We start from the raw sequence: 24321 nt of genomic DNA, 5'->3' as shown, positions 1-24321 counted from the left end.
TAGATATATGAGCGTTAGATCAATGCCCATGTGTAAACTGTACAATATACCACACTTGTCATACCATAACCCGATCGACCCCATCAAATTAACTAATCTCCACGCTCCCCTCCGGAACACCCTGCCAGCTTCTCAACCTCCTCGCAAAGAACTGCATCACGGGCATCATCTCGTCGCGATTCCTCGGCATGCCATCATCCCGGCGCGCATACCGCTGCACCTCCACAAACTCAAACACCTGTTTCGTCCTGCGTACCGCCCCGTCCGTCACAGCCGCCGACTCCCTCCCAGCAACCAACAAGACAGGCGTCCGGTTCTTCTCACCCACCGTACTCCCCGAGAGCGGATAGGGCGCCCCAATCACAATCACCCCCGCCAACGCCGACCCATCCCCATCCCCTTGCCCTTGTTGCGTCTTCGCAAACTCCCTCACCCCAAGCAGTCCCAGCATTCCGCCTTGCCCGAACCCCAACAGCAGGATCTCGCGCGCCCGGTACCCACATTTCCTTAGCAGCGTGTCCCTTAGCACCTCGTTCACCAGGACATTCGTGGCCCCCGCAAACCCGGCGTCCATGTCCAGTCCGCCCGTGCTCGTGTCGAACGAGATGTCATCACCCCAGTGGAAGCCTGGTAGGTCGAGCGGCAGGCGGTTCGGGGCTTGGAGCGTCACGATGAGGGTTTCGGGAAGGTTCAGGGCGCGCGCGAAGGAGGTGAATGCGGGGGCGGAGTCGCCGAGGCCGTGGAGGAGGATTAGGATGTTGGGAGGTGGTCGCGAGGTTAAGGATGCGGATGACGACGGAGGAGGAGGGGTGAGGGTTACGGTGAGGTGCGAGGGGAAGTCGGATTGCGTGGGGGTTTTGGTGGGCATTATTGTAGATGGTGTAGAAGGAGCATCGATCGAGCGGGGTGATTTGGTGGGTGTGGTGGAGGGTAGGTAGTAGGTAGTAGGTAAGAGAGAAGAAAGAGTTATTGATGGATTGTGTTTGAGGTCAATTGGACAGTTATGAGAGGGCCAATTCAGGCGTATCTCGAGGAGCTCTCTCGTTGAGGAAGTAATTCAGTAAGGATATTCATAAATTTGACGATGACGGAATTTGATGGGGGGGGCCTTCCTACTTGGGTTAGATCGCTTCCAGCTGCTCTCTCTCTCTTCCTGTTCTCTCTTCATTCTCCATCATTTTCAGGTTTCAATGAGATGGTAATTTATCATAGACGAAATATCTTGTACATCGCACAAAACAGCATGATCTTTCTCCCAATGTTGACGGTATATTGCGCGGCATAGCTCACGGAGTACGGAGTAATAACTATATATTCTTCAGCTGTGTGAATGATGGCGGTCCAGGTCGAGGTACTTGCCTAGCAAACACAACAGTTTTGACCTGAATGTTGCTCATGGCATCAATTATAACCAACTAGCTAACCTAGCTTGTTTTCCCTAGTATCACTATAAAGACATATTCTGGGCATAATCCTGGTTTCTTTGCAAAGCTACGTATCTCGGTTGGATATCCCGAGCTACCTTGCACAGTATAATGAGCAGCACTGCTACAATCTTCTCAGGAAAGCCTCCGTGGTGCTTGGCGAGACAATTGCTCCTAAACAAATTGCTCAACTCCGTTGTATGGCAATGCTGATCATCACTTCCGCATATTTACCCGTCCGTCGGGGTGTTTCACAGAATCGCCAACAATCAAACTGGGCCACAATCAAGACAGCTACATATAGATGGCGCAGCGACATACTAGCATGGCATCTGCATGTTTGGTCCAGACCATGATGCGTACGGTAGCTGAAGATTGAAGCAGGCCCATTCCCTGATACTTGGGGTTATTATCATGGCAACCAGTCGCGTTGATGACGACCCAAGATGCATGAAACAATAGTATCAACAACACATGCAGAGAGACTAATGCATCGCCGCTTGGTTGGTATATCAACGATGACATTATTCCATTGTGTTTTGTGCCGCCGTAAAACCGGATGAACAATCGACGTTCCCGAGATTTGTACAGGACACAGCTTAATGACAATCTGCAGTCATAACAACAGACCTTATGACGCTGTACGCATTACTGCATGCATAATATCAGTGTTAGAGTAGGATGCAGCTGCGGCACTCCGATGGTTAAGGTTGTACAAGGGGACTGCAGGCTAATGCATCTCTATGATGTACAATGACACCTGGATACATCGAGAGAAGATAGAGCTGCACATACGCCATCAAGGGGTTGAACGGCGAATCGTCTCTATCAACGATGTCTTCGTTTGATTGCAGACTATATTACGTAGGGAGTCCGGAACCAGGCCGGTGACCGTCGGATATATTTCACCCGAAACCATCTAGATTGGGCCATGTCGCATACGAAGGATGGATCCGTGACGATGCAATGCAATGCACCCCTTGGTCCCCACGCAAAGATATACATAGAAATGCTATGTCATAAATGCCTCCTTTAGTCCGTCGATCTAACCCAAGTGGGTAGAAGAAGGGACGGAAGATGCAGAGGGTTACTCGATCTGTCAGACTCAGATATCCACCCTCGGACCTTACAGCATGCAGATGGGGGAAGAGAGTTACGGGCTGCGGTGTACAGACGAGAGAGTCCGCAGCACATAGGACTACGGAGTAGGGACTGCTCCACCGCAGCTTCAGCCACACATCGCCTCCCCCAGAAGGGAAAATGGCTGCCTGAACGCTGCTCACCGCCACTATCACCACTTACCTTATGGACAGGTACCGGTATTGTCATTATTGACTTTCTGACTTTGTCAGACTTTCGTCGGTCCTCGCGGCGGGGGTTTCAGGGGCCCAGAGCCAAACAAATCCGATGTCGCTCTCCACTTGGCGAACCAAAATAGGATCGGAATAAGCATTGGCCCAGGGAAATGAAACAGATCCCCTCCGGGACCAGAGTGACTCTGACTGCGTCCTCGTTGCTCCAACATACGGTCTGGCTCTCCTGACTATCATTACGCATTCTCCCATCCGAGGTCGATTCCTGCGTCCGATCCCTGATACGCCTGTGATTCGCATGAAATTCGCATGAGTGACTGTAGGGCTATAGGGCGGTAGACAAGCCTTGGACAAGAGAAGCTTGGCGACCAAGTGGCTCGGTTGAGTCGGCTCGTCACACCACAATTGACCACAGTTGGGACCCGAGCATTGTGGCTGAATCGGCGTTGTCCACTCATTGCTGCGCCGTGTTTATCCACCGGGCAAAATGGAGTAAGGCTGAGCGCCCCATTCGCCTATCGGCGGATCCCAGCGGATCAACAGTGCTGCTAGTCTCCTGCGTTGATTATTATTATGATTATGGGACACGTACTTCCGATCAGCGCCCACCCTATTGAGCCAATTAATAGGGCAAATCTCGAAACTATTACACAATACGGCGCCTAGAGACCGATCATCTGAGCTCATTTCCCGGGCTCCCTTTACGGTGTACGACGGGCAAGCCATGCAGTAATCCGTACTACGTTACTACGCTGTCTAACTGTCTACACATACACCGTACGGGGTAGCGCTGTGACGTCCTTAATTCCCCGTCATGATGTGATGATGCATCCTCGGTTTCAAGCCTCCTTCCCCTCCTTCCCCCTCGCCTCGTGGCTGTGACAACGCGTATTGGATCCAACGAAGCGAGTGGCGGCCGATAAAGCTAATCCTCCTGGGGCTTTACCTCATCGGTGATGCCGCGGCTGGAGACTCATCGCCGTATCCAAACCCTTCCAATGGGCGATCACTTTTGCGAAGGTCTCCCGTCTGTCCGGAGCTTCTTTGGGTAACGTGGCAGTCTCCAAGTGACGATGGCCACTCAATCTGCTTTTCCGACGATCCACTCGTAGAGTCGGTGGGCATAATCCGGTAGGCTAGCACCGCAGTTACCCAGGAGGTCCTACGGACGATTCCACCAAATGAATAGACGGTGGGGCCAAAAGAAGCGTATGGAGGGGCAACGATAGCTTGAGGGGCCTGAGGTTGCCGTTTGAGCACCCCTCTTGGGACTCTCTCCTCAGGACTGAGGATATAATGAGCCTCTCACTCCCCTCTTCTCGACGTCTTTTCCATTATCAATAACTCTCTCACACTCCTCACAAATCTATCCTCTCTCTCTTCACTTTTCAAAACTTTTTTTTTTTTTTTTCCAAAACCCTCACATATCATACATCATGGCTTGGGGCTGGGGTATGTTTTGCTTTCTTCTTCCCTATCCCTCGTGCCGTTCATCACGAGACCTTTCCGTCTCTGGACGTGCCTCGCTGCTCGTATCAAGTCGGAAGGCTGGTCGAGAACAAAATGAAGTCAATGGCTGACCAGTAGTTTCCTGCAGGTGAATCCGAGAACGCTCACCGTGACGTCCAGGAGGGCCGCCACGAGAGCCACCTTTCTCACGAGCTCATTGCCGGTGCCGCTTCTTTCGCCGGTATGAAGGCCTGGGAGGACCACCAGCGCAAGGAAGGTATGTGTTAGCCTTGGAAGATTTGCTTCCATCCCGAACAAAACCCCAGTCATTAGTTCTTCGCTGACATGTTCTCTCCCACCGATAGGCAAGCCCGTCAGCCACGCCTTCGCCAAGGAGGCCCTCGCCGGCATTGTTGGCGCCGAGGTCGACAAGCTCGCCGAGACCAAGGGCATGGACCAGGTCGACAAGATCAAGGCCCACGAGCACGCCAAGAAGAATGCTCACCAGATGTACGACGAGCACTACGTCCAGGGCCACGGTGCTGATGAGTACGACCCCTCGCGCTACCAGCGCCACGAAGCCTTCAGCCGCTGGTAAACTATGTCATTGGATGACCGAGTTCGGCTGGTATGCTGGGATGGGGGCTTGAGATATGCAATGTGATGACGACTGTATCTATTTCCCACGGAATCAATTATTGAATATCGATTCTTGAAATGAAATGAAATTGATTTCAAACACAAATGTGACGCATGAACCTTGTAGGTAGCATTCCGTAGTAGTAGTATGGACTGGATGACCATTGAAGATAACCATCGAGGCCAATGCATCCGTGCACATGTGGCCTCTCCAGGGTGGCCACTTAGTCCGGTGTACAGGGATGGGACGGAGAAAAATAGCGAATGAATACTGAATACGCCGATTCGGACCGTAATAGTGAACCACTAATTATTGACAATCTCTCGACCCGACAGATTCAAAACACATCCGACTGATTTGAGATACTTGGGATACCTTGAGTCTTGGCAACACCGCCTAGTCTCCTTCAGTTATGTGAGAGATCCCAAAACTCAGGATGATCCGCGACGGGAATCCAGTCCACGCGCGCGGCCTGGAAGATGGCTGATAGGTCGGGATTTGGGGGGTCCTGCTGCATGTACGGAGTATGCACGGAGTACATGCACAGGTACCTTTGCGTAGGGGAATCGGCTCTGGTACCGATGCAGCTGGGGAGATACATATACTAGAGAGGTAGGGCTGAAGCCTGAAGAGGTTAGGGAACCGCTACCGCAAGGAAAGCTCTCTCCCTTCCCGCTCAGAGTACCGACTGAGCGCCAAGGCCACTAGTCCCGAAGGCGAGAGAAAGTCCGGCATGCCAGCCAGCCAAGGCAACAAGGCAGCGAGAACGTGCCTATGAGCGTCGGGCATCCAGCACGTGCAGCCATCCGGCCCAATCATGGACTCCTTCGGGAGACGCTATTGGCTCGATAGACCCGACTTCCCTTGCCTTCCTGCCCTCCTGAGGCAAGTACTGGTACCTCCGGTGGCATACGAAGTACCGTGGGTAGGGAAGTACCTACGACGAGCCACCGTGACACCGATTTGATGATGAGTACTCGCCTTGGGCACCTCCCAGCTCCCTGAGTCCCTACAGTCCCTACCGTCAGGGCGGTCTTTGCCCTTTTGTGCTCTGTCACTCCCACTACTCCGTAGAGGGTAGAAGATTTTCTTTTTTGGTAAATTCCACTTATTCAATTTTCTTTTTTTATTATTATTTCAATTTGACTCCATTTTCCTTTTTCTTGGCTTCCTTTTTTTTTTCTTTTGGGTACCAGATGTTCCCAGACTCCACCTCCGGCTGTCTGCTGCTCGGCGGTTATAACTACTAGAGGAGCAGCAACAGCTTAGACTCGATCCGTTCCAGACTCATAGAGAAAGATCCCTAAAACAAAGCCCGACTTGTGTCGCTCGTTTAGACCCTCTGACCGCCGAGGGATTAATTGGGAGGGGTTTCGTTTTTAGACCTATACCCTCGTGGCCGCCACTTTTGTTCTCCTTACTATCATGCCCGCTCACATTCCCTGCGCAGCATGAAATTCGCCAAGTCAGTCGCGCCCAATTGTCGCGCCCAGGTTTCACTGTGTGCATGAGGGCTAATCTTTGGACATTCTACAGAGAATTGGAACAGGAGCTAGTTCCAGAATGGCGTGCCAAGTACCTGGACTATAAGGTCAGTCAGTCAGTCTGCGTCGCTGCACTCACTCACCCTCGTCTCGCCTCTCTCTATACTCCGTCGGGCTGCTGGAGCTCCATCTATCCCTTCCACATTGGCTAACCCTCGAATCCCCTTCCCTTCCGTGATCACAGGCAGGGAAAAAGAAACTCAAGGCCATCACGCGGGCCGTCCAAAAATCCAATCGAAATCCTAGCTATCCGTCCCTTCGCCGTGCCACCTTCGGTCACGATGATCCGTTGCTCGCTTCGCCCCCCGGTCGCGATCGCGCTGCCTCCGATAGAAGAACCGATGCTACCGACTCGATTCATAACCCTTCGACCCCAGCCCGAAGTGGCGCGCTCACCTCCAGCTCGATCCCTACCCCCCGTGCTCGAAACGAGCGCCAACCGCTGCGAAATTCGGGTACCCGCTTCTCTGCCGCCGTGGGAAGTTACGGAAGTATAATCGCGACGCCACCACAACATCCTGGCTCGTCAGATGTGGCGTCTCTCGAGCTGCCAGACCCGGCGCTCGACCCCAAAGAACACGATTTTATGCCCGATGGCGATGACCGCCACCTGCACGCCCCCCGGGAGCCGTCCCCCGTCATGTCCCGGCATGCCAGCACGCGGACGGTGCCCACGGAAACCTCCAACGCCAGCCCCCTGGCGAGGCAGTCCACCTCCGGAAAGGACCGCAGGAGAAACACGGTATCGAATCCGTCGGTCAGGAGGACTTCTCAGCTACTCAAGCGTGTCTTCACACAACCGGATGCGGACTCTCCGGAGAAGCGGGCCCAGGAGAGCCAGCAGCAGCAGTCGGAGATTGAACGTCGACAGGACGAGTTCTTTGCCTTTCTGGACGATGAGTTCGATAAGATCGAGTCCTTCTATCAAATGAAAGAACAGGAGGCCTCCCAGCGTCTGCATGTTCTCCGCCAGCAGCTCCATGTCATGCGGGACCAGCGTATCCAGGAAGTCTTGGGCACAAAATCGTCCCGAGTACCGGATGGAGACACGGGTCCGTCCAACGGATTCGCCGGGCTCAACGGCTCTCGACTGAAGGATGCGTTCACGGGGCGTCGGATCGGGAAGAACTCGAAGGCGCTGGCGGAGATGTCGACTCCTGGACTGCAAGCACAAGATCAAAACGTTACCCAAGGCCGCAGGGACTTCAGTCGCCGGCCGGACGATCAGTCGAACCTGGAGGTTCCGTATCGCGTTGCGAAGAGGAAGTTGAAGTATGCGCTGCAAGAGTTTTACCGCGGCATCGAGCTGCTCAAGGCGTATGCCTACCTGAATAGAACTGCTTTCCGCAAAATCAACAAGAAGTACGACAAGGTTGCCCACGCCCGCCCGACGATGCGATATATGTCGGAGAAGGTCAACAAGGCGTGGTTTGTGCAGAGTGAGGTGATTGAGAATCTGATGTCAGCAACGGAGGATTTGTATGCGCGATACTTTGAACGCGGCAACCGTAAGCTGGCGGCGTCAAAGCTTCGTCATACGGTTTCAAAATCCGGGGACTATTCTCCGAATACCTTCCGCTCCGGCATTTTGCTGATGGCGGGTATTTTGTTCGCCATCCAGTCCTTGGTGTACGCTGCCCACAACCTCGATCATCCGGACCCTAACGTGCAGATGCAAACTAGCTATCTGATGCAGGTGAGTTGCATCTCCCCCTGCAGGAAATTCTCCTTCGGTCACTTGGCTAATCGATTTGACAGATCTATGGTGGCTATTTCCTGGTCGTCTTCCACTTCTTACTATTTTGTTTAGATTGCTTAGTCTGGACAAAGACCAAGATCAATTATGTTTTCGTTTTTGAATATGACACTAGACACGCTCTGGATTGGCGTCAATTATCGGAGGTATGACCTGTTGACTTTGGTCTCTCGATCGCGGCTAACTCTGGTTTAGTTACCTTGCTTTTTCATGTTTATACTGGGATTGTTTATGTGGTTAAACTTTATGTCGGTCAACGCCATGTACGTGTACTGGCCCGTTGTGCTTGTCGGCGTGACGGTGATCGTGCTTTTTCTGCCCGCCCGCGTATTGTATCATCGAAGTCGAAAGTGGTGGGCATATTCTAATGTTTGTGACGGCCCTTCCCCTCTGCCTGGTGAGAGATTACGGCTAATGAAATAAGTGGCGTCTCGCCCTCGCGGGATTCTATCCTGTCGAATTCCGAGATTTCTTCCTCGGAGACATGTACTGCTCTCAAACATATGCTATGGGCGTAAGTTGATCAAGGATTAGCTTGAGGTTCATGGGCTCACACATCCTAGAACATCTCGCTCTTTTTTTGTCTATACGCCAAACATTGGACGAATGCCGCGCAGTGCAATTCATCCCACTCTAGACTGTTAGGATTCTTCACAACCATTCCGTCCATATTGCGAGCCTTGCAATGCATCCGTCGTTATGCGGATACGAGAAACGTCTTCCCCCACCTGGCCAATTTCGGAAAATACATGTTCGGCGTGCTTTACTACGCCACCCTGAGCATGTACCGCATTGACAAGATCACTCGGTTCGAAGCTCCATTCATCACCTTCGCCCTGCTGAACGCGGTTTACACTTCTGTGTGGGATCTCGCCATGGACTGGAGTCTGGGGAACCCGTATGCCAAACACCCACTGCTCCGAGACGCTCTGGCGTTCCGAAAAGCGTGGTTGTACTACGCCGCCATGGCGATCGATGTTATCGTGCGTTTCAACTGGATCTTCTACGCCATCTTCGCCGGGGAAGTCCAGCACTCGGCGGTCCTGAGTTTCGCTATTTCCTTCTCGGAAATCTGCCGACGAGGCGTCTGGACCATCTTCCGTGTGGAGAACGAACATTGCACCAACGTCCTGCTCTTCCGCGCCTCGAGGGACGTGCCACTGCCTTACGAGTTAGCCTCGTCGCAGGCCGAAGCCGACCAAACCGCTGCCATGCCACTGCACGAAACGGACATCGTCATAGTCCCACCCTCGGGGTCCGTCCTCGCGGCGGATGTCGAGCACGGCACCCCGTCGACTCCCGGCGCCTCGATGCGCGCGCGTCACATGTCGCGCGTCGGAACCATCCTGGCCTCGGCGCACGCGCAGGACTTCGAGCGCAGAAAGCGTCCGGATCAGTTGGCTGTTGCTAGCGTGGCGCACGGGCCCGGGGAGATAGGGGATGACTCCAGTGACGAGGATGACTATCCCGCGGACTCGAGGCCTTATACAGATGCAAATGATGTGATAGATGAAGAGGGACCCTCCCGCGGGTCCCCTAGAACATCTTTAGAAAGAGGTTAGTTGAGATATTTGGGTTGATTTATCGAGAGAGAGAATGATTTTCGGGACATGGGATACATTTGGAGAACTTACTTACGAGTACATATTTTGGAGCCTTAGAATAAATAGTATAATTGAGCTAGAACCTAGACAAACATTGAATCTAAGCTGCTTGTCCATGAACTCTCCGTCAGAGCCAAGTAAGAATAATATGTCTGCCTGAAAATACAGGCATGCACAAACGTAACCATCATGTGATCTCACCCGACGTCACGTTCTAGAAGCGCCTCGCATCACGCCTCCTTCCTCCCCTGACCAATTTATCTACCTCTCATCGCCAAACCCGTGGGTGACTCGACGCAGACTCAATATCCACATTTCCGTTGACAAAACCCGCAGTGTACACCCAGCAGAATGGCTGCGAATACTAGATACGAGCAAGCTCCTCAGCGGGACTCCTTTGAGGAGCGGGCATACTCTCAGCCCCCGCCTTCTTATCAGGCAACCGCCGACTACTCGCAACCGCAACCTCGCAGCGAGGATGACAACGTTCCCGATGACTTCAAGGTTGGTGCATACTTCCGTCTATGGCTCTCGGTAGTGCCTGGGGCTTGGTTATGAACGAGATATGCTGACATGGAGGTATAGTTCGGCGGGATGGTGGCGGAGGGCACCCTGCCCATCCGTATGCAGTTTATTCGGAAGGTCTATGCGATTCTGTAAGTGCACTGCTCCCTAGATTCTCACTCACCTCGGAGATCGAAACCACCATCCCTAATTAAACCCACTCAGCTAACCCGGTCTCAAATCTAGAACCGCCCAACTCCTCCTCACGACGATCATGAGCTCGATCTCCTTCTTCAGCGACAGCTACCGCACCTGGATCCAATCCAACAGCTGGCTGATGTTCCTATCCGTCTTCGGTGCCATCGGCTTCATGCTCGTCACCTTCTGGAAGCGCAAAAGCTACCCAGCGAACCTCCTCTTCCTGACCGGCTTCACCGTATTCGAAGCCTACTCGGTCAGCGTGGTCACCTCGTTCTACGACGCCCGGATCGTCGTCCAAGCCCTGATCCTAACACTCGGCATCTTCGTCGCCCTGACGCTCTTCGCCTGCCAGACTAAATACGACTTCACGAGCTGGATCCCCTACTTGTTCGGCGGCCTGCTGTTCTTGTTCATGTTCGGCCTTGTTGCGATGCTGATGCCCAGCAAGACGAGCGAGCTCATTTATAGTGGTTTGGCGGCTCTGTTGTTCTCCGCGTATATCCTTGTCGATACGCAGATGGTTATGCGTCATTACCATGTCGAGGAGGAGATTGCGGCTTCGATTTCCTTGTATTTGGATATTTTGAACTTGTTTCTAGCTATTCTGCGGATTTTGAATAATCAGCAGAATAACTAGATTTGTGGGGATGGCTGATCGCTGATGGAAGGGAAGATGGATATCAAGATCACCAGCCCTCGTTAATCCGGAAAGCAGAGTAACTGTCCCGTTTGGTACTACACACCTACGAGGCAAAAAACCTGATTGATATTCTACATGTGTTCTGATAATCATCCTTGCCTTTTACGTTGATTATGTCGATTATCAATTCTTTTTTATCATCATTTCCCTTGCTATTCTTTCTCTCTTTCCCGAGTTAACTATCTCATTCTATTTCATGGTTTCCCCCCCGTGTTCTTATTTCCTAGAGCTGTATCCTAGCTTAATTACGACCGTGGCTTATCATTTAACTTTGACCTCATGTCACGCGTCGAAGTAAATTTATGGGTTTCGTGAACTTAATTCTAATTAGTCCAAATCTTTAAAATCCCTGCAAAATCCTGATCAGAAAATCAAATCGAACGGGAAAAAATGTCTCTATTCCAATAAACAGCGCAGCATGATATAGAAAAAAAGCTCCAACACCTGAACTAAACCTGGAAACAAAAAAAAGGGAGAAACCAACATAATCGATGACATAATCGATGTTATAAAGGTGAAGAAGACCAAGAAGGAAAGGCTAGGAAAGAGGTTGGTTTATGCCAGAGTGATAGTGCAAAGATGAAAGGACAGGAAGGAAAGACAAGAAAAGGAAATGAATAAGGAATGATGATAAAGTAAAAAAGATGTCAAATAATCAGATAAAGAGTTTCCCCAACGCCAGTACAATGGTATAGGGTATTTCAAGATTCTCAAATGCTCTGATCGTAACAATAGAACTGTCTTCTGTCTAAAAGTGAGCTCTGTGGGGAATGATAAAATGATGATGGATGGGATAGGAGGCGTAAAACATTGGGCACCCGTCGAATTGGGTTGTTAAGGTTGTAAATGTATGGATATCTCGGGGATTTATGTCCGATATATAAGGTTTAGATCCACGAGGCAATTTAATGCGAGGCGATGAAGAGAGAATTGGTGATCAGACACACAATCATGACGACAAAACCGTAGAGGGCCAGGGCAAGACTGAGTTTCCGCAGCAAGGACCGGCGCCAGTGGCGAATGCCTAGTCGGAGGATACCGCTGTCGGAGAGTGGATGGCTGTGAGCGCCGGTGTCGTCATTGTCGCTGTCGCCGTCGTCGGAGAGAATGCCTTCTGTAGCCTCGTCATCTTCCTTCATCAGACGTTGGTGGGTGGGTGAATCGGGAGCGGAGATCTTGTAGTAGAACAGCCCCGGAAGAATGAAACTGATGCTGGTACTTCCCGTGCTACCGACGTAGGCGAGTACCGCCTGTAGGGAGGACACGGTCATGGCGACAACATAACTCAAGACGAGAATCGTCGTGGTGATGACGGAAAACCGAAGGTCGCTCATGGGCTCCGGCTGTCGGTTGCCCCGCGGGCCTAACAGAGGGTGTCGATGGGGAGAGCCGTCGTTGCTATTCGACGATGGCTGGGGCCTCCAACGCAGCACTGCGTCCAAGGAGGCGCGACACGGGTGACATTGTAACGGGTACGAAAACATGACCAACATGACGATGGCTGCACGTCCAATCGTAGCCCAAAGTCCGGGAGGGTACATGCTCACTATGTTTCCGCCAATGTTGTCTCCAAAAGAGAGATAACCAGTGATTGCAACGAGAATGTAGGTTGCAGCAGAGCTTCCAATGCTCGCAAAAACAACCGAGGTAGTCCTAAAGTGACTGGCGTTGGCCATCTCGTTCAAAATCGAGAACATCTGTTATCTTGCATTAGCCAGTCCACCCTCCCGGAGCGATCATATCTATCAAAGGTCGGGTTCATACGTTCTGATGGCATGTAAATGCGAAAACGATCACGGGGAGACTGCTGAGGGTTGGAACCAAACCTGCCCAGTGAACCACCCGGACAGGACCTTTATCGGCCAGCGTGTCTCCCACCACGAAATGGTAAACAACCAACACCACTAAATAGGACATAGAAACCAAGGCAGCGATACTCGTATATTTGAGGGAATCAAGACGTCGGAGGTAGGAAAGCGGGATGACGACCAGCCTGAAGAAGAAATTAGCATACTCCGATTGCTCATCACTGGAGGGGTCGAGTCAACGTACATAAAAGCCGTAACCCAAAAATGTCGATCGACCAAAAAGTCATAGTCCGGAGAATCACCAACAAAGCCCTGAACGACCCCCGGCATCAGATCGCCAATGATGATGAGATAACTGACTCCCACGCCAAAACATTTGATCGCGATTGCCGCGTCGAACACTACGGCGGCATTGGGGTATGTGATCTGGGATAGAGCGAAGAAGGACGCCTGTCCTCGATCCAAGTACTGGGCACAGCGTGACTGAAGGTATAAACCAAAACCAGCCGTCACGCCCGACCATAAAACCACGCAAACTCCGAGGACAATTCCCATGTGGGAGACGGCCAGCGGCATGGCAAGGACACCGGCCCCGATAACTAACACGCCACGATCGGATCAGCGAGAGTCCAGCGGACGAGGACAAGAGAATAAGGCGACTCACTCGTATTGACCAGATTGATCACACAGCTAACCCAGCTGGCCTGGCCTTCATGTCCAGAATCGCGTTTCCCTCTGATTGCGCGCCTGCGAGAAGCCCCCCTGTTAGTCACAAGACCAGCCCGAGAAGCGCAGCAGAACGACTAGGAGAGAAATAAAAAGCATACCTTCGAGCTGCATTGCGAACACCATCTGCGGGACCAAGCCCGACGGCCGCTTCGTCGTCCAGCATTGTGGGGAGTCGTCGAGGCACACGACGTCACGTACGAGACAAAAAAAAAGTGTTATCAGCCGAGCCCAGTTGCGATGGCGGCGATGAACATAATAGCCACTCGGACCAGCGAAGCAGCCAGGAAGGAGAGGAGAGCAGTCGAGAGAGACGGAGAAAGAGAGGACAGGAGAAAAGGAGATACAGTCAAACAAAGGAAGGAAGGGAAAGGGAAAGGAAAGACGGAGAGACGGGGGTGGAGGTCGAAGTAGGAGAGATAAGACCCTGGAATCGGCGGGCGATACGAGCAGAGAGAAGGACAGGTGGGAGTGGCGGCCTCGGGGGGCTTTTAATGCCTGCTGACTCCGCCTCTGGTCCCTTTTTCCCTTGTGGTTCTGGTTTCCCATTTCCTCTCCCTTATCTAATTCTCTTATTCGCAAAGGGAAGCCAAGACGTCGCAATAGTTCTCATTATCTAATAAATATCATCCATCCACTTCTACACCGTTTTTCTCTCTCACAGCTTGGCTGCTCCCCATCCCTTTTGCGACAACAATCCGTATACTTCGTCTTCCAGCACGTTCATGTCCGAGACGGTGTTGCCAGCCCTATCAGCGGGTCCCGGATCGTTGAACGTACTGACCGACCGCACGGTTTTCGACACTTCCAGCACCGTTCCTCCCCCGACCAGGAACTGGGGTCCCTGACCCGATTGGTCGCCAATGATTTCACTAACGCGGTCTTGTTGGATGAGCGCCAGCATGACTTGACCGACCTCGTCGGGTGTCACCCATTCATCCGCCTTATCATCCACGATCTTCAATTTCTCCGGATGATCCGTCCACAAGGGGGTTTTAATTACCCCTGGCGCTACGGCGGTGACACGAATCCCAAATTTCCGGTCAAGCTTGGCTAGAGACCGTACAAGGCCGTTTATACCGTGCTTGGTGGCCACGTAGATCGGGGCTGCCAACGCGGGATTCTGGGCAGCGATGCTTGAAATGTGCACAATATGCTTGCGTCTTCCGTTGGTTCGGCGACGCAGAAAATGGGAAATCGCTAACTGAGTTGTACGGATCGGATGCGTCAGGTTGATGTCCAACAAGGCATATCGGTCCCCGTGTTGCGCATCCCGGCTGTCGGGCGTTCCAGGCGGGCGCCAGAAATTTGTCCAGTGCTGAAGGAGGTCAGCGATCGATTATGTTAAGACTCAGAAACGTCCGCAAAATTGGAGCAGCCATACCGGCTCGTAGATCCCAGCTCCTGGACACACGACGTCAATCTCTCCGAATTCCTTCTCGGCCACCTCAAACATCTTCTCCAATTGCTTCCAACTGGTCACGTCGGTCTTCTGGAAGACAGCCCGAGGAGTAGAGGTCGAGTAGCGATCGACTATCACCTTTGCTTCGGGGCGCAGAGCCAGGTCGGCGATGAGAACATTGCATCCATTCTCGAGCAGCAGTCTGGCAAAGGACAGGTTGATTCCTGTTTTGTTGCAGTTAGTTTGGCGACGTATACATCTTGTAGAGCTTCAGTTATCGTCCACATACCTGAACCAGCACCGGTCACGATTGCAGATCGTCCATTGACGGAGAACGACATGGTGTGAGAGGAAAGTGGGATGGGTTGGAGATATGTAGCAACGCCTCTGCTGGGCTGGAGCGGGCCGCGTTGGCTATTTATATCCCGGCTCCATACTTGTGTACCCCCGGAGGCTGTGACCAGAGCGTCGCGGGGAGACTGCGGGTTACGCAGGCCGTGGCTCCAATAACCGGAACGGACAAGCATTGAGGGGATTCGCGGGGCTGCATTGACCCGAGGATGAGCTTAGCAAGTGGGCCGAACCGGACAGAAGACCGACTCTGCAGACTGCGGTCTTGTTCAACATGCGGGTATGAATGGTTTCGAGCTGCTAGAAGGCCCCTTTTGCTGAAAACATAAAGCTGGTAGTAATCCCTGGACCGGTTGGTTCTCTGCACATCTCTTGTTGCCGCGGGATAGACCCCAAGTTGCTGAGCAGCGAAGCGATGCTTCTGGATCTTGAGTCGACGATGCTTGGCGCAGGACGAACAGAGTAAAATCCCGACGTCCTGATCAATTTTACTGGGTCCATGTACGTGTGTCTACGGGGTACGGAATACGGTGTATACCAGGCAGGTATCTCGCCATGAGTTGTCCCTATGATCTGTCCGACCTTGTGACCAGCGCCGGCCTTGGCTAGATGCTATCGCCCATTAACAAGTGCAGCTCTGCCACCCTGCAGGTCGATGGTGGATTCATCTACGGAGTAGACTTCTTATCTTCCTCTCCGTGCCTCACTGGATGGAGTATTCTGGATTGTCGCTACCAAAAGAGCCAGTCGGACTAGCCATGAGCCATGAGCCATGAACCATGGACCATGTGCGCTTACGGAGTACAAACAAAGAGAATGAACAGGAAGAATACGGAAGATACTACCGACCACCACCGAGCCCATTGGAAGAGCGTCACTGGCGTCATACCCCCGACTCTCTCCAAAATCGGATAGCTTACCCATTCAGGAAATCGGGCCGATTTCCGCATTAGGCTCCCCGAAAGTCTCCGCATAGATCCAACGCCCTTTGAGGGAGATCTCCACGCATATAAAGATGCAATGCCCTACAAGGGGGCTGGGGAAGATTGAACCAATCTCTCAAGAATTATTGAGTCTACCTCATCATGTCAATGTCAAACTTTCTCTCGAAATCGGCCGTCCGAGCCGCTTCAACGTCGGCTTCCTCGCCCATGACCAAGGCCGCGGGCGATATCTCCAGCGTTTTCCCTAGTTTAAGGCCAGACTACAAGCCGGAGCCATTGCCTCCTCGATTCAAGAATTTGAAGTCCGAATACTTCAACAAGAATGAAGAGGCCTTGAAAAAAAGCTGGAAACGACTTCTTCCAAGCCTGGAGGAGGAGGTCGATAAGATTAAGTCGAAAGGGAGCGATGTAAGCAGGCAACTCCCTAGTATCTATGATAGGCTGTGAGACTAATTCACGTTCAGATTATCCCTTCTGTAAACTATGCGGACGTGGTATCGGGAACGGTGCCCGATGAGATTCTTGCCGAAATCCGTCACCGTGGCACCGTGGTCATCCGAAATGTCTTGCCTCGGAAGGAAGCTCGAGAATATAAGGACCGCATCCAGGACTACGTGGCTGCAAACAAGGAGCATGTGAAGGCCTTTCCCCCAGACTCGCCGGCAGTATATGAATTGTATTGGACTCGTCCGCAGGCGGAAGCACGAGCCCATGCCAACATGCTCGGTACCCAAACTTTCCTGCAGCGCCTTTGGCATTCCTCGGATCCGCGCACGCCCATCTCTACCAGAAACCCTCTGACTTATGCGGACCGGCTCCGTATCAGAGAGCCTGGTGATTCTAAGTTTACTCTAGGGCCCCACATCGACGGCGGCTCGCTGGAACGATGGGAAGATCCGGAATATTCTCGAGTGTATACTAAGATCCTCGAGGGCAAGTGGGAGGAATATGATCCGTGGGATGCCAAGCACCGCGTCACGGCGCAAATGGACCTGTATAACGGTGCTGGAGCATGCTCTATGCTGAGGTTCTTCCAGGGCTGGCTCTCCATGTCCCACACCGCGCCTGGCGAAGGTTCCCTGCATGTCTGTCCCATGCTGGTCCACAGCACTGCATACACCATTCTCCGTCCTTTCTTTGACCCCGAGACCTCGCAAGCTGTGATGGATGCCACATTCCCGGGATCAGTCCCTGGTGCTTGCCAGGAGTACAATCCCGTGACGCATCCCCACCTGGATCTGGAGACGACGATGGTGTCTGTCCCCGAGGTTGAACCCGGTGATTACGTTGCCTGGCACTGCGACTCCCTGCACTCGGTGGACAAGGAGCATCGCGGCACGGGTGACTCCAGCGTGCTCTACATTCCGGCGACCCCCATGTGTGATATGAATGTAGAGTACTTGCAGAAGCAGCGCGAGGCGGCTCAGAGCTACTCTCCTCCCTGGGATTTCCCCGGTGCCGGTAGCCCCGGAGAGAGCGGGTTTAAGGGCGCTTTGGATTGGAACTCTGTGAACCCAGAGGGTCTGCGTGCCATGGGCTTTGGCAATAAACCTTGGGAGATTACTCCGGACATGAGTGAGGGTGAAAAGCGAGTTGTGGAGGCGGCCAACAAGGCCTGTTTCGGCCAGGCCTGAGACAATTGGGTTTACCTTTGGAATGCTTTTGTATACTTGTAAATATGTTCTGCGTCGTGATGCACTCTAGCCAAAATCTGTAGGATGTGTACTGTTAACTAGACCTGTTGGAAATAGTAAATAGTTATTTGCATTGTGAGTGGACATCGGCCGTAGGCGGTCTACCGACCCCAAGCCGGCCTAAGGCATACTAAACCGCCCGGTACATCACCATTTCGCCATTTCCACGCCTTCGACTCCTCCCAACCAACCCACGCCTTCATGATCAATTTCGACTCGAGGTCCTAATCATGCGGCTACAGGCGGCGCTTCTTCTGCTCGCCTCGTGCGTGCCCTCGACGTGGGCCATCTACCCCGACGAGGTCAACCATATCGATTTCCACCATGCTCTACTCGGCGCCCCCTCGTCCCAATCGACCTTCTTCCTCAAACCCTCTACCTCCTCTAACGCTTCGCTCCTCTACACCCTGTCGGAAAAGTCGCTCCTCGGTGCTGTGAACCCCCGCGACGGCTCCGTGGTCTGGCGACAGAATGTCTCGCGAGCCTCGGGGCCGGCCGACCACGGTGCTGCCCCGATCCTACGTGCGTCTGACGGAACCAACGCTTTGGTCAGCGCCGTGGGCGACTACCTTTCGTCGTGGAGTGCTCTAGATGGGAAACTGATCTGGGAGAACTCGTTTGCCCATGAACCCGTGGCCGATCTGGAGCTGTTGGAGCTGCAGGATGCCGGTGCCGCGGAGGCCGCTGCCAAAGACACGATTGCGCTGTTTGCCGGAAAGTCTGGAGTGGTCAGAAAACTAGATGGAGACTCTGGAGATGTGAAGTGGGAGTACAAGGATGAAAGGTTCGGCTCCGATGGCTTTTGATCTGTGTGGATGAAGACACTTTAGTCTTGATTCTTTTTCACGTTCTTTGCTGACAGTTATGGCTTGGATGCTGAATCTAGTGGTGACCTTCCCTTCCAAGTCTCGTCCTCCGCTACCGAGATCTTCTACATTTCGCTTCAATCGGCCCTGCTGAAGGGCTCCAAGATTAAGGTCACTTCGCTGGATCCATTGACCGGTCGCCAGAAGCAGCAGGTGACGCTAAACTCGGAGGGCGATGTGACCGGCCCGGAAGCTGTCCTCTTCGTGGGCGCCAATACTGCCGCTCCGTTGATTGTCTGGACTGATAAGGCAAAGAAGGTGTTGAAGGTCAACGTGATCGGCTCTAAGTCGGTGAGCTCGCTGAACATCGAGAACACCAGCGGCGAGGAAACCCGGTCGGCGACCGTTCATGCTCCCAATAAGCTCAACTCGCTTCCCCATTTTCTGGTGCACTACCAGACGGACTCTAGCTCCTGGGCTGAGGTCTACCACGTGGATTTGAAATCGGGCGCCGTGTCCAAAGCGTACAGTCTCCCTCGTCTGCCTGGATGGTCTGTTTTCGCGACCAGCAACAAGGATGCGAATGTTTACTTCACCCGCATCACGCCCGTTGAGGCGTCCGTCGTTTCGTCGGCTTCCCATGGTATCCTGGGAAGATGGCCCTTGCAGTCGCGGCCCACTGAGCGAGCTGTTTACGCCGCTTCCGAGGTGGTTGCCAAAGGTGGCTCCGTGGCCGTCCGGTCGGCGGCCGTTTTGGCGTCGGGCGATTGGGAGTTGATCCGCAATGGTCAGACCGAGTGGACCAGATATGAAGCTTTGTTCGGAGCCTTGGCTGCTCAGTGGGCTGAAACGGACGACCAGGAGGATCTGGCCCATGAGCTCGAAGTGGAGGGCCACGAGAGCCTCTACGGAGCATACGTGCATCGGGTCAAGCGCCACGCGAAGGACCTTCAGCATCTTCCCGACTGGCTGAAGGAGCTGCCTAAGCGCGTTCTCACCAGCTTCTTGACTGACGAGGTTTCGAACCTCGATGGATTCGGACTGTCTAAGCTCGTCATAGTCGCTACCGAGAATGGACGGGTCTATGCCCTCGACACCGGCAAGCACGGCTCTGTTTCTTGGAGCGTAAAGGCCACCGAAGCGGATTCATGGAACGTCAAGGCAATCGTCACTCAGCCTGGCTCTACCATCGTGTACGCCGACGACGGTAGCTCCGTCAAGTTGAATGTCACCTCCGGGGGCATCATCGACCGCTCGCCCGCTAGCACCAAGATCCGCTCCATTGCCATCGTCAGTGACGAGGTGGCTCCGCTCACCATTGGCATCCAGGAGAACGGCGCACCAGTGAGATCGGTGGACCGTCCTGGCTTCTTCGTGACCCTAAGCGACGACGACCGAGTTCTCGGATGGAGTGCCAAGGATAACAAGAACCCCATCTGGGAGTTCTTGCCTGCTCCCGGCCAGAAGATTGTCCACGCAACCGCCCGGCCTGCTCATGACCCCGTGGCCTCGATTGGCAAAGTCCTGGGTGACCGATCGGTACTCTACAAGTACCTGAACCCCAACTTAGCCCTCATCACGGCCGTGGGCAAGAACTCCGCCAGCTTCTACCTGCTGGACGCCATCACCGGCAGAATCTTGTACACTACCACCCAAGACGCCGTCGACACCCATCAGCCCATCGCCTCGGCCATCTCCGAGAACTGGTTCGCCTACTCCTTCTGGGGTGACGTCTCCGACGCCTCCGACGCCAAGGGCTATCAACTCGTCGTGTCGGAGCTCTACGAGTCTTCCATCCCCAACGACCGTGGCGATCTCGGCTCCGCATCCAACTACACCAGCACCGCTCTCCCCCTTCCCCACGTCATCTCGCAAGCCTTCGTCATCCCTGAGCCCATCTCCCACATGGCTGTCACCCAAACCCGCCAGGGCATCACCACCCGGCAGCTCCTCTGCACCCTCCCTGCCACCAACTCCCTCGTCGGTATCCCCCGTCCCGTCCTGGACCCCCGCCGCCCCGTCGGCCGCGACCCGACCGCCGTCGAGGCCGAAGAAGGCCTCTTCAAATACAACCCCTTGCTCGAGTTCGACGGCAAATGGTACCTGTCGCACTCGCTTGACGTGGTCGGTCTCACGACCGTGCTATCCAAACCCACCCTGCTTGAAAGTACGAGCCTGATCTTTGCGTTTGGCGGCGACATCTACGGCACGCGCGCGACACCTAGCCAGGCGTTCGACGTGCTCGGTAAGAGCTTCTCCAAGGCGCAGTTGCTCCTGACTATCGTGGCGTTGAGTATCGGTGTGGTGATTCTGTCGCCGATGGTACGTTCCTCCTTCCTCCCTTCCTTCCCCTTTCTCTCCCCAACCCGACCATATCTATGGATGTGCATCTATAAATATTCTCCGAACTTCACTAATGAACAAACTCCAATCCATAGGTCCGATCGAAACAAATCAACCAGCTTTGGAAGGCCGGTTAAAGTATCGCTAAGCCTTTCTTTCCTCTTTTCTTCAGCCATCTTATAATCTTTCTCGTTAAGATAGTTTGAGGATTGGGATATGTTTTCTCTTTCAATGCGAATGAAACGTGTAGGATACATAAATCAAGAATTTACGTGAATATTATATAAATCAATCAATCAATCATCACTCAAAAATTACGGCAGGGAATTGGTCTCAATCTGAATTTAGTGTGTTTGAGTTATGTATAGACTATGTATGAACTACCTATAACTAACCACCTAGTGCCAAACAATTAAAGTCAAAACATATACCCAGTAAATAAATGAGTAGTTCTCTTTCTCTAACTCACATGACTAGCAGGTAACTATCTTTCCAACTAATTACCAAACATGAAAGAAACCACACAATATAAACAGAAAGAAAGATGCCTATTCTAATGGATTATAATATCTTGGTCTAAGAGGCATGTATATCAATCACCCATCACCCTTTCCCGAAACGTTGCAGGAATCCCTGTTTAATAACAGAGACAAGAATAAAAACAAAAACAGGGTACTGATGGTAGGTAGTAGAAAGCAGACCCGCGGGAGGAAAAATTTCTAGATGTTCAACCGAAAGAAAAGAAGAGAGGAAAACAGGATTGTATAATAGCCGAAATAAATGGGGTGGGGGAATGTATGAGAATAGAATGAACAACAACAGATGAACTTGATGTGACTGTACTTTTCCCTCGTTCTTCTGCCAACGGCCAGATATGCAAATAGGTCAAGTATATGGGGTAAGTAAATAGAGGAAGTGGTCATGATGAACGGGATGGAAATGGTGGGATAGTCTTTCCTTAGATGATACCACTTCTGAGGAAAGATAGGAAGAAAAAAGGGAGGGAGGAAATCAAACAGAAAGATGAAAGAGAGAGCACCCTAGGCAGAAACAGTCTGCGTCGGCGCCTCAACATCCCCATTAGCCTGCTTTTCCGCAGTGACATCGTCGGCGCTCACTTTTTCGTTCTCGGTCGTCTCTGCGGGCTTCTCCGCCGGGGTATCGTTCGATTGAGGCTTCTCCGGGTCGGACTTTTCGGCCTGGGCCGGGGCGGGCGCGGATTCGGGCACGGGAATATTCGACTTGCGACTTTCTCCATTGGCCTTGCCTAGGATTTCGATGTGATCGCCATGGAAGAGGACCGGTCCTTTCAGAAGCGAGGGCTTGGTTTCGCCCTCGGCAGGGGGCGTTTCCAGAGGGCTGAGGACCTCACGGGCGGGCTCGTCCAGGTTGGGCATGTCGTTCCATTGCCAGTCGAGGTCGCCGCCGTATTGCTTGGGGATGCTGGACAGGTCCATGAATGAGGAGAGGGTGGGCTTGACCTCGGCGGCGGAGAGGATGAAGATCTTAGAGGTGGTGCCTGGGTCGAACCAGCGCTTGATCCAGCCCCAGACGGTAGGGAAGAATGCCGGTGCGCCGATGATCTAAAGGACGAGTTATGTTAGAGAGTGCATTAATCGGAGAGCGATCGAAGAAGTTGAGGAACCTACAAAGATTCGATCCAGAGTCTCAGGGTAATGCGCTGTCGCAAGAACACTGGCATCCTGCATGTGTGACTTCAGGTTCCAGAACTGCTTCAAACCGACGCCGCTCACGTCAACGATGTTGGTCGAAGTCACAATGGGAGCCTCGGGGTTCGGTCGCGACAATCGCGTACACAAAGGCATGACGAAACGAAGCAGATTCTCGTAGAGAGCGAACAGCCGCAACAGACGCTGTGGCACCTTGGAAGATTGGTGGGTTTCCGCCGTCGCACCGGCGGAGTTCATGGTGGACATGTACTCGGCCATGTTCTTGTTGTCCAAGTTTCGAATCTCGAAAACATAGATGGGAATTCCACGCTTGTCGCGACGACCCGTCCATTGGGGGTACTAAGCAACCGAAAGACCGTCAGCCATCAATCGCAGAGAAAACGCAGATTCGCGCCCCGCAAGAAGCAAAGCAAACTCACCATCCGCCTCGCAGCCTCATACGAGTTGACATCGATATTCTCATACAGCGATTCGATCGCGTTCTCCTTGCGCCATTCCTCGGTATCCTTGAACTGGTTCCAAGCGCCATCTAGATCGAACTTCCGCGCGCGGAGGAACCGCCTATCGTCCGTGCGCCGTCGCATTAGCCCAAGTAAATAAACCCCTCCAGGTATACACCGGCATTCGGCGGAACAGCCCAACACAGCTCCAAAACAGATAATAGTAGTCTCGGGGAAACATACAGGAGCGTCGCATCCTCGTGACTAGGTTTTCCCTCCCCCGCGTCGGCCTTGTAGTATCCGGTCTCCTCGCACCGTTTCTTGAACTCCTGCAGGCCTTTCTCTTGCTCCTCGGTCAGATGATTGGGGTGACCGGCCAGCCATGCCGTCCCTGCGGCCTGGGAAGCTGAAGCGACCGGGTCGTTCTTGGGGTCGGACTCGCTAGGGGTCTGGCTATGGTTGGATTTCGTCCGCCACAAAGGCATTTTCGGCTGATATATGAGATTCTTGCGGGAAAATGTACAGTGTCGAACAGTAAGGGGTCACAGAGTTAGGAAGACAGCGAGAAAACAATTTCCGAGGGAACGGAAGGTTTGTTTGCTACTGCACAGGCGGATTCTTCTTACTCCGTTGCTGAGTTGGTTTGCGAGATCAGATCGTGCCGAGGGGAATTGGGTGGCGGGGAGAAACACGAGGGGAGGGAGAGATGAAATGAAGTACCCAAGCTACGTAGATGAACAAATAGGATAACGTGACAGAGCAGCAGCCTGGAGTGGAAAAATCAAGAGGGAATGGAATGGAGAGCAATGAAGATGAAATGTTGGGGAATTCCATTAATCAATGAACCTCCGCGAGACCACGTGCATAAACTGCTGATGTCAGCATGCATAAAGTTCACTCTCATTTTGTGCCCAACGCGAGATGCCTCAACTACGAAAAACAAGAATGATGCAAGATCAAACGGCTTTTTGGTATTCCTGC

The 24321-nt window shown here is 52.8% G+C and overlaps 6 protein-coding genes across 6 annotated transcripts; 2 read left to right on the top strand and 4 right to left on the bottom strand.

Annotated features, from left to right (window-relative positions):
- Nucleotides 1–88: 88 nt before the first annotated feature.
- Nucleotides 89–868, bottom strand: KD926_008796 (Phospholipase/Carboxylesterase superfamily; the record flags this gene model as incomplete). Its single annotated transcript, XM_053105200.1, has 1 exon — nt 89–868. The coding sequence occupies one exon, from the start codon at nt 866–868 to the stop codon at nt 89–91; it is 780 nt and encodes a 259-aa protein (XP_052960350.1).
- Nucleotides 869–12040: 11172 nt separating this feature from the next.
- On the bottom strand, nt 12041–13835 carry KD926_008794 (putative amino acid transporter; the record flags this gene model as incomplete). Its single annotated transcript, XM_053105179.1, has 5 exons — nt 12041–12832; nt 12900–13128; nt 13188–13542; nt 13608–13690; nt 13771–13835. 5 exons carry the CDS (start codon nt 13833–13835, stop codon nt 12041–12043), a joined length of 1524 nt encoding a protein of 507 aa, XP_052960349.1.
- A 492-nt stretch (nt 13836–14327) lies between these two features.
- On the bottom strand, nt 14328–15598 carry KD926_008793 (putative short chain dehydrogenase/reductase family oxidoreductase; the record flags this gene model as incomplete). The annotated part of the gene is made up of 3 exons (XM_053105169.1): nt 14328–14987; nt 15054–15295; nt 15361–15598. 3 exons carry the CDS (start codon nt 15596–15598, stop codon nt 14328–14330), a joined length of 1140 nt encoding a protein of 379 aa, XP_052960348.1.
- Nucleotides 15599–16513: 915 nt separating this feature from the next.
- Nucleotides 16514–18000, top strand: KD926_008792 (DUF1479 domain-containing protein; the record flags this gene model as incomplete). The annotated part of the gene is made up of 2 exons (XM_053105158.1): nt 16514–16774; nt 16831–18000. 2 exons carry the CDS (start codon nt 16514–16516, stop codon nt 17998–18000), a joined length of 1431 nt encoding a protein of 476 aa, XP_052960347.1.
- A 290-nt stretch (nt 18001–18290) lies between these two features.
- On the top strand, nt 18291–21346 carry KD926_008791 (uncharacterized protein; the record flags this gene model as incomplete). Its single annotated transcript, XM_053105147.1, has 3 exons — nt 18291–18844; nt 18923–21188; nt 21305–21346. 3 exons carry the CDS (start codon nt 18291–18293, stop codon nt 21344–21346), a joined length of 2862 nt encoding a protein of 953 aa, XP_052960346.1.
- Nucleotides 21347–22249: 903 nt separating this feature from the next.
- On the bottom strand, nt 22250–23825 carry KD926_008790 (CRAL/TRIO domain-containing protein; the record flags this gene model as incomplete). The annotated part of the gene is made up of 4 exons (XM_053105136.1): nt 22250–22792; nt 22859–23239; nt 23320–23461; nt 23584–23825. The coding sequence occupies 4 exons, from the start codon at nt 23823–23825 to the stop codon at nt 22250–22252; spliced, it is 1308 nt and encodes a 435-aa protein (XP_052960345.1).
- Between the last annotated feature and the right edge of the window lie 496 nt (nt 23826–24321).

This window comes from Aspergillus affinis (genome assembly GCF_023601865.1).
Source record: "Aspergillus affinis strain CMG 70 chromosome Unknown NODE_5_length_567868_cov_86_340925, whole genome shotgun sequence".
NCBI lineage: Eukaryota > Fungi > Ascomycota > Eurotiomycetes > Eurotiales > Aspergillaceae > Aspergillus > Aspergillus affinis.
Note: the sequence above shows the minus strand (reverse complement) of the source record. Positions and strands in the feature narration are given on the sequence as shown.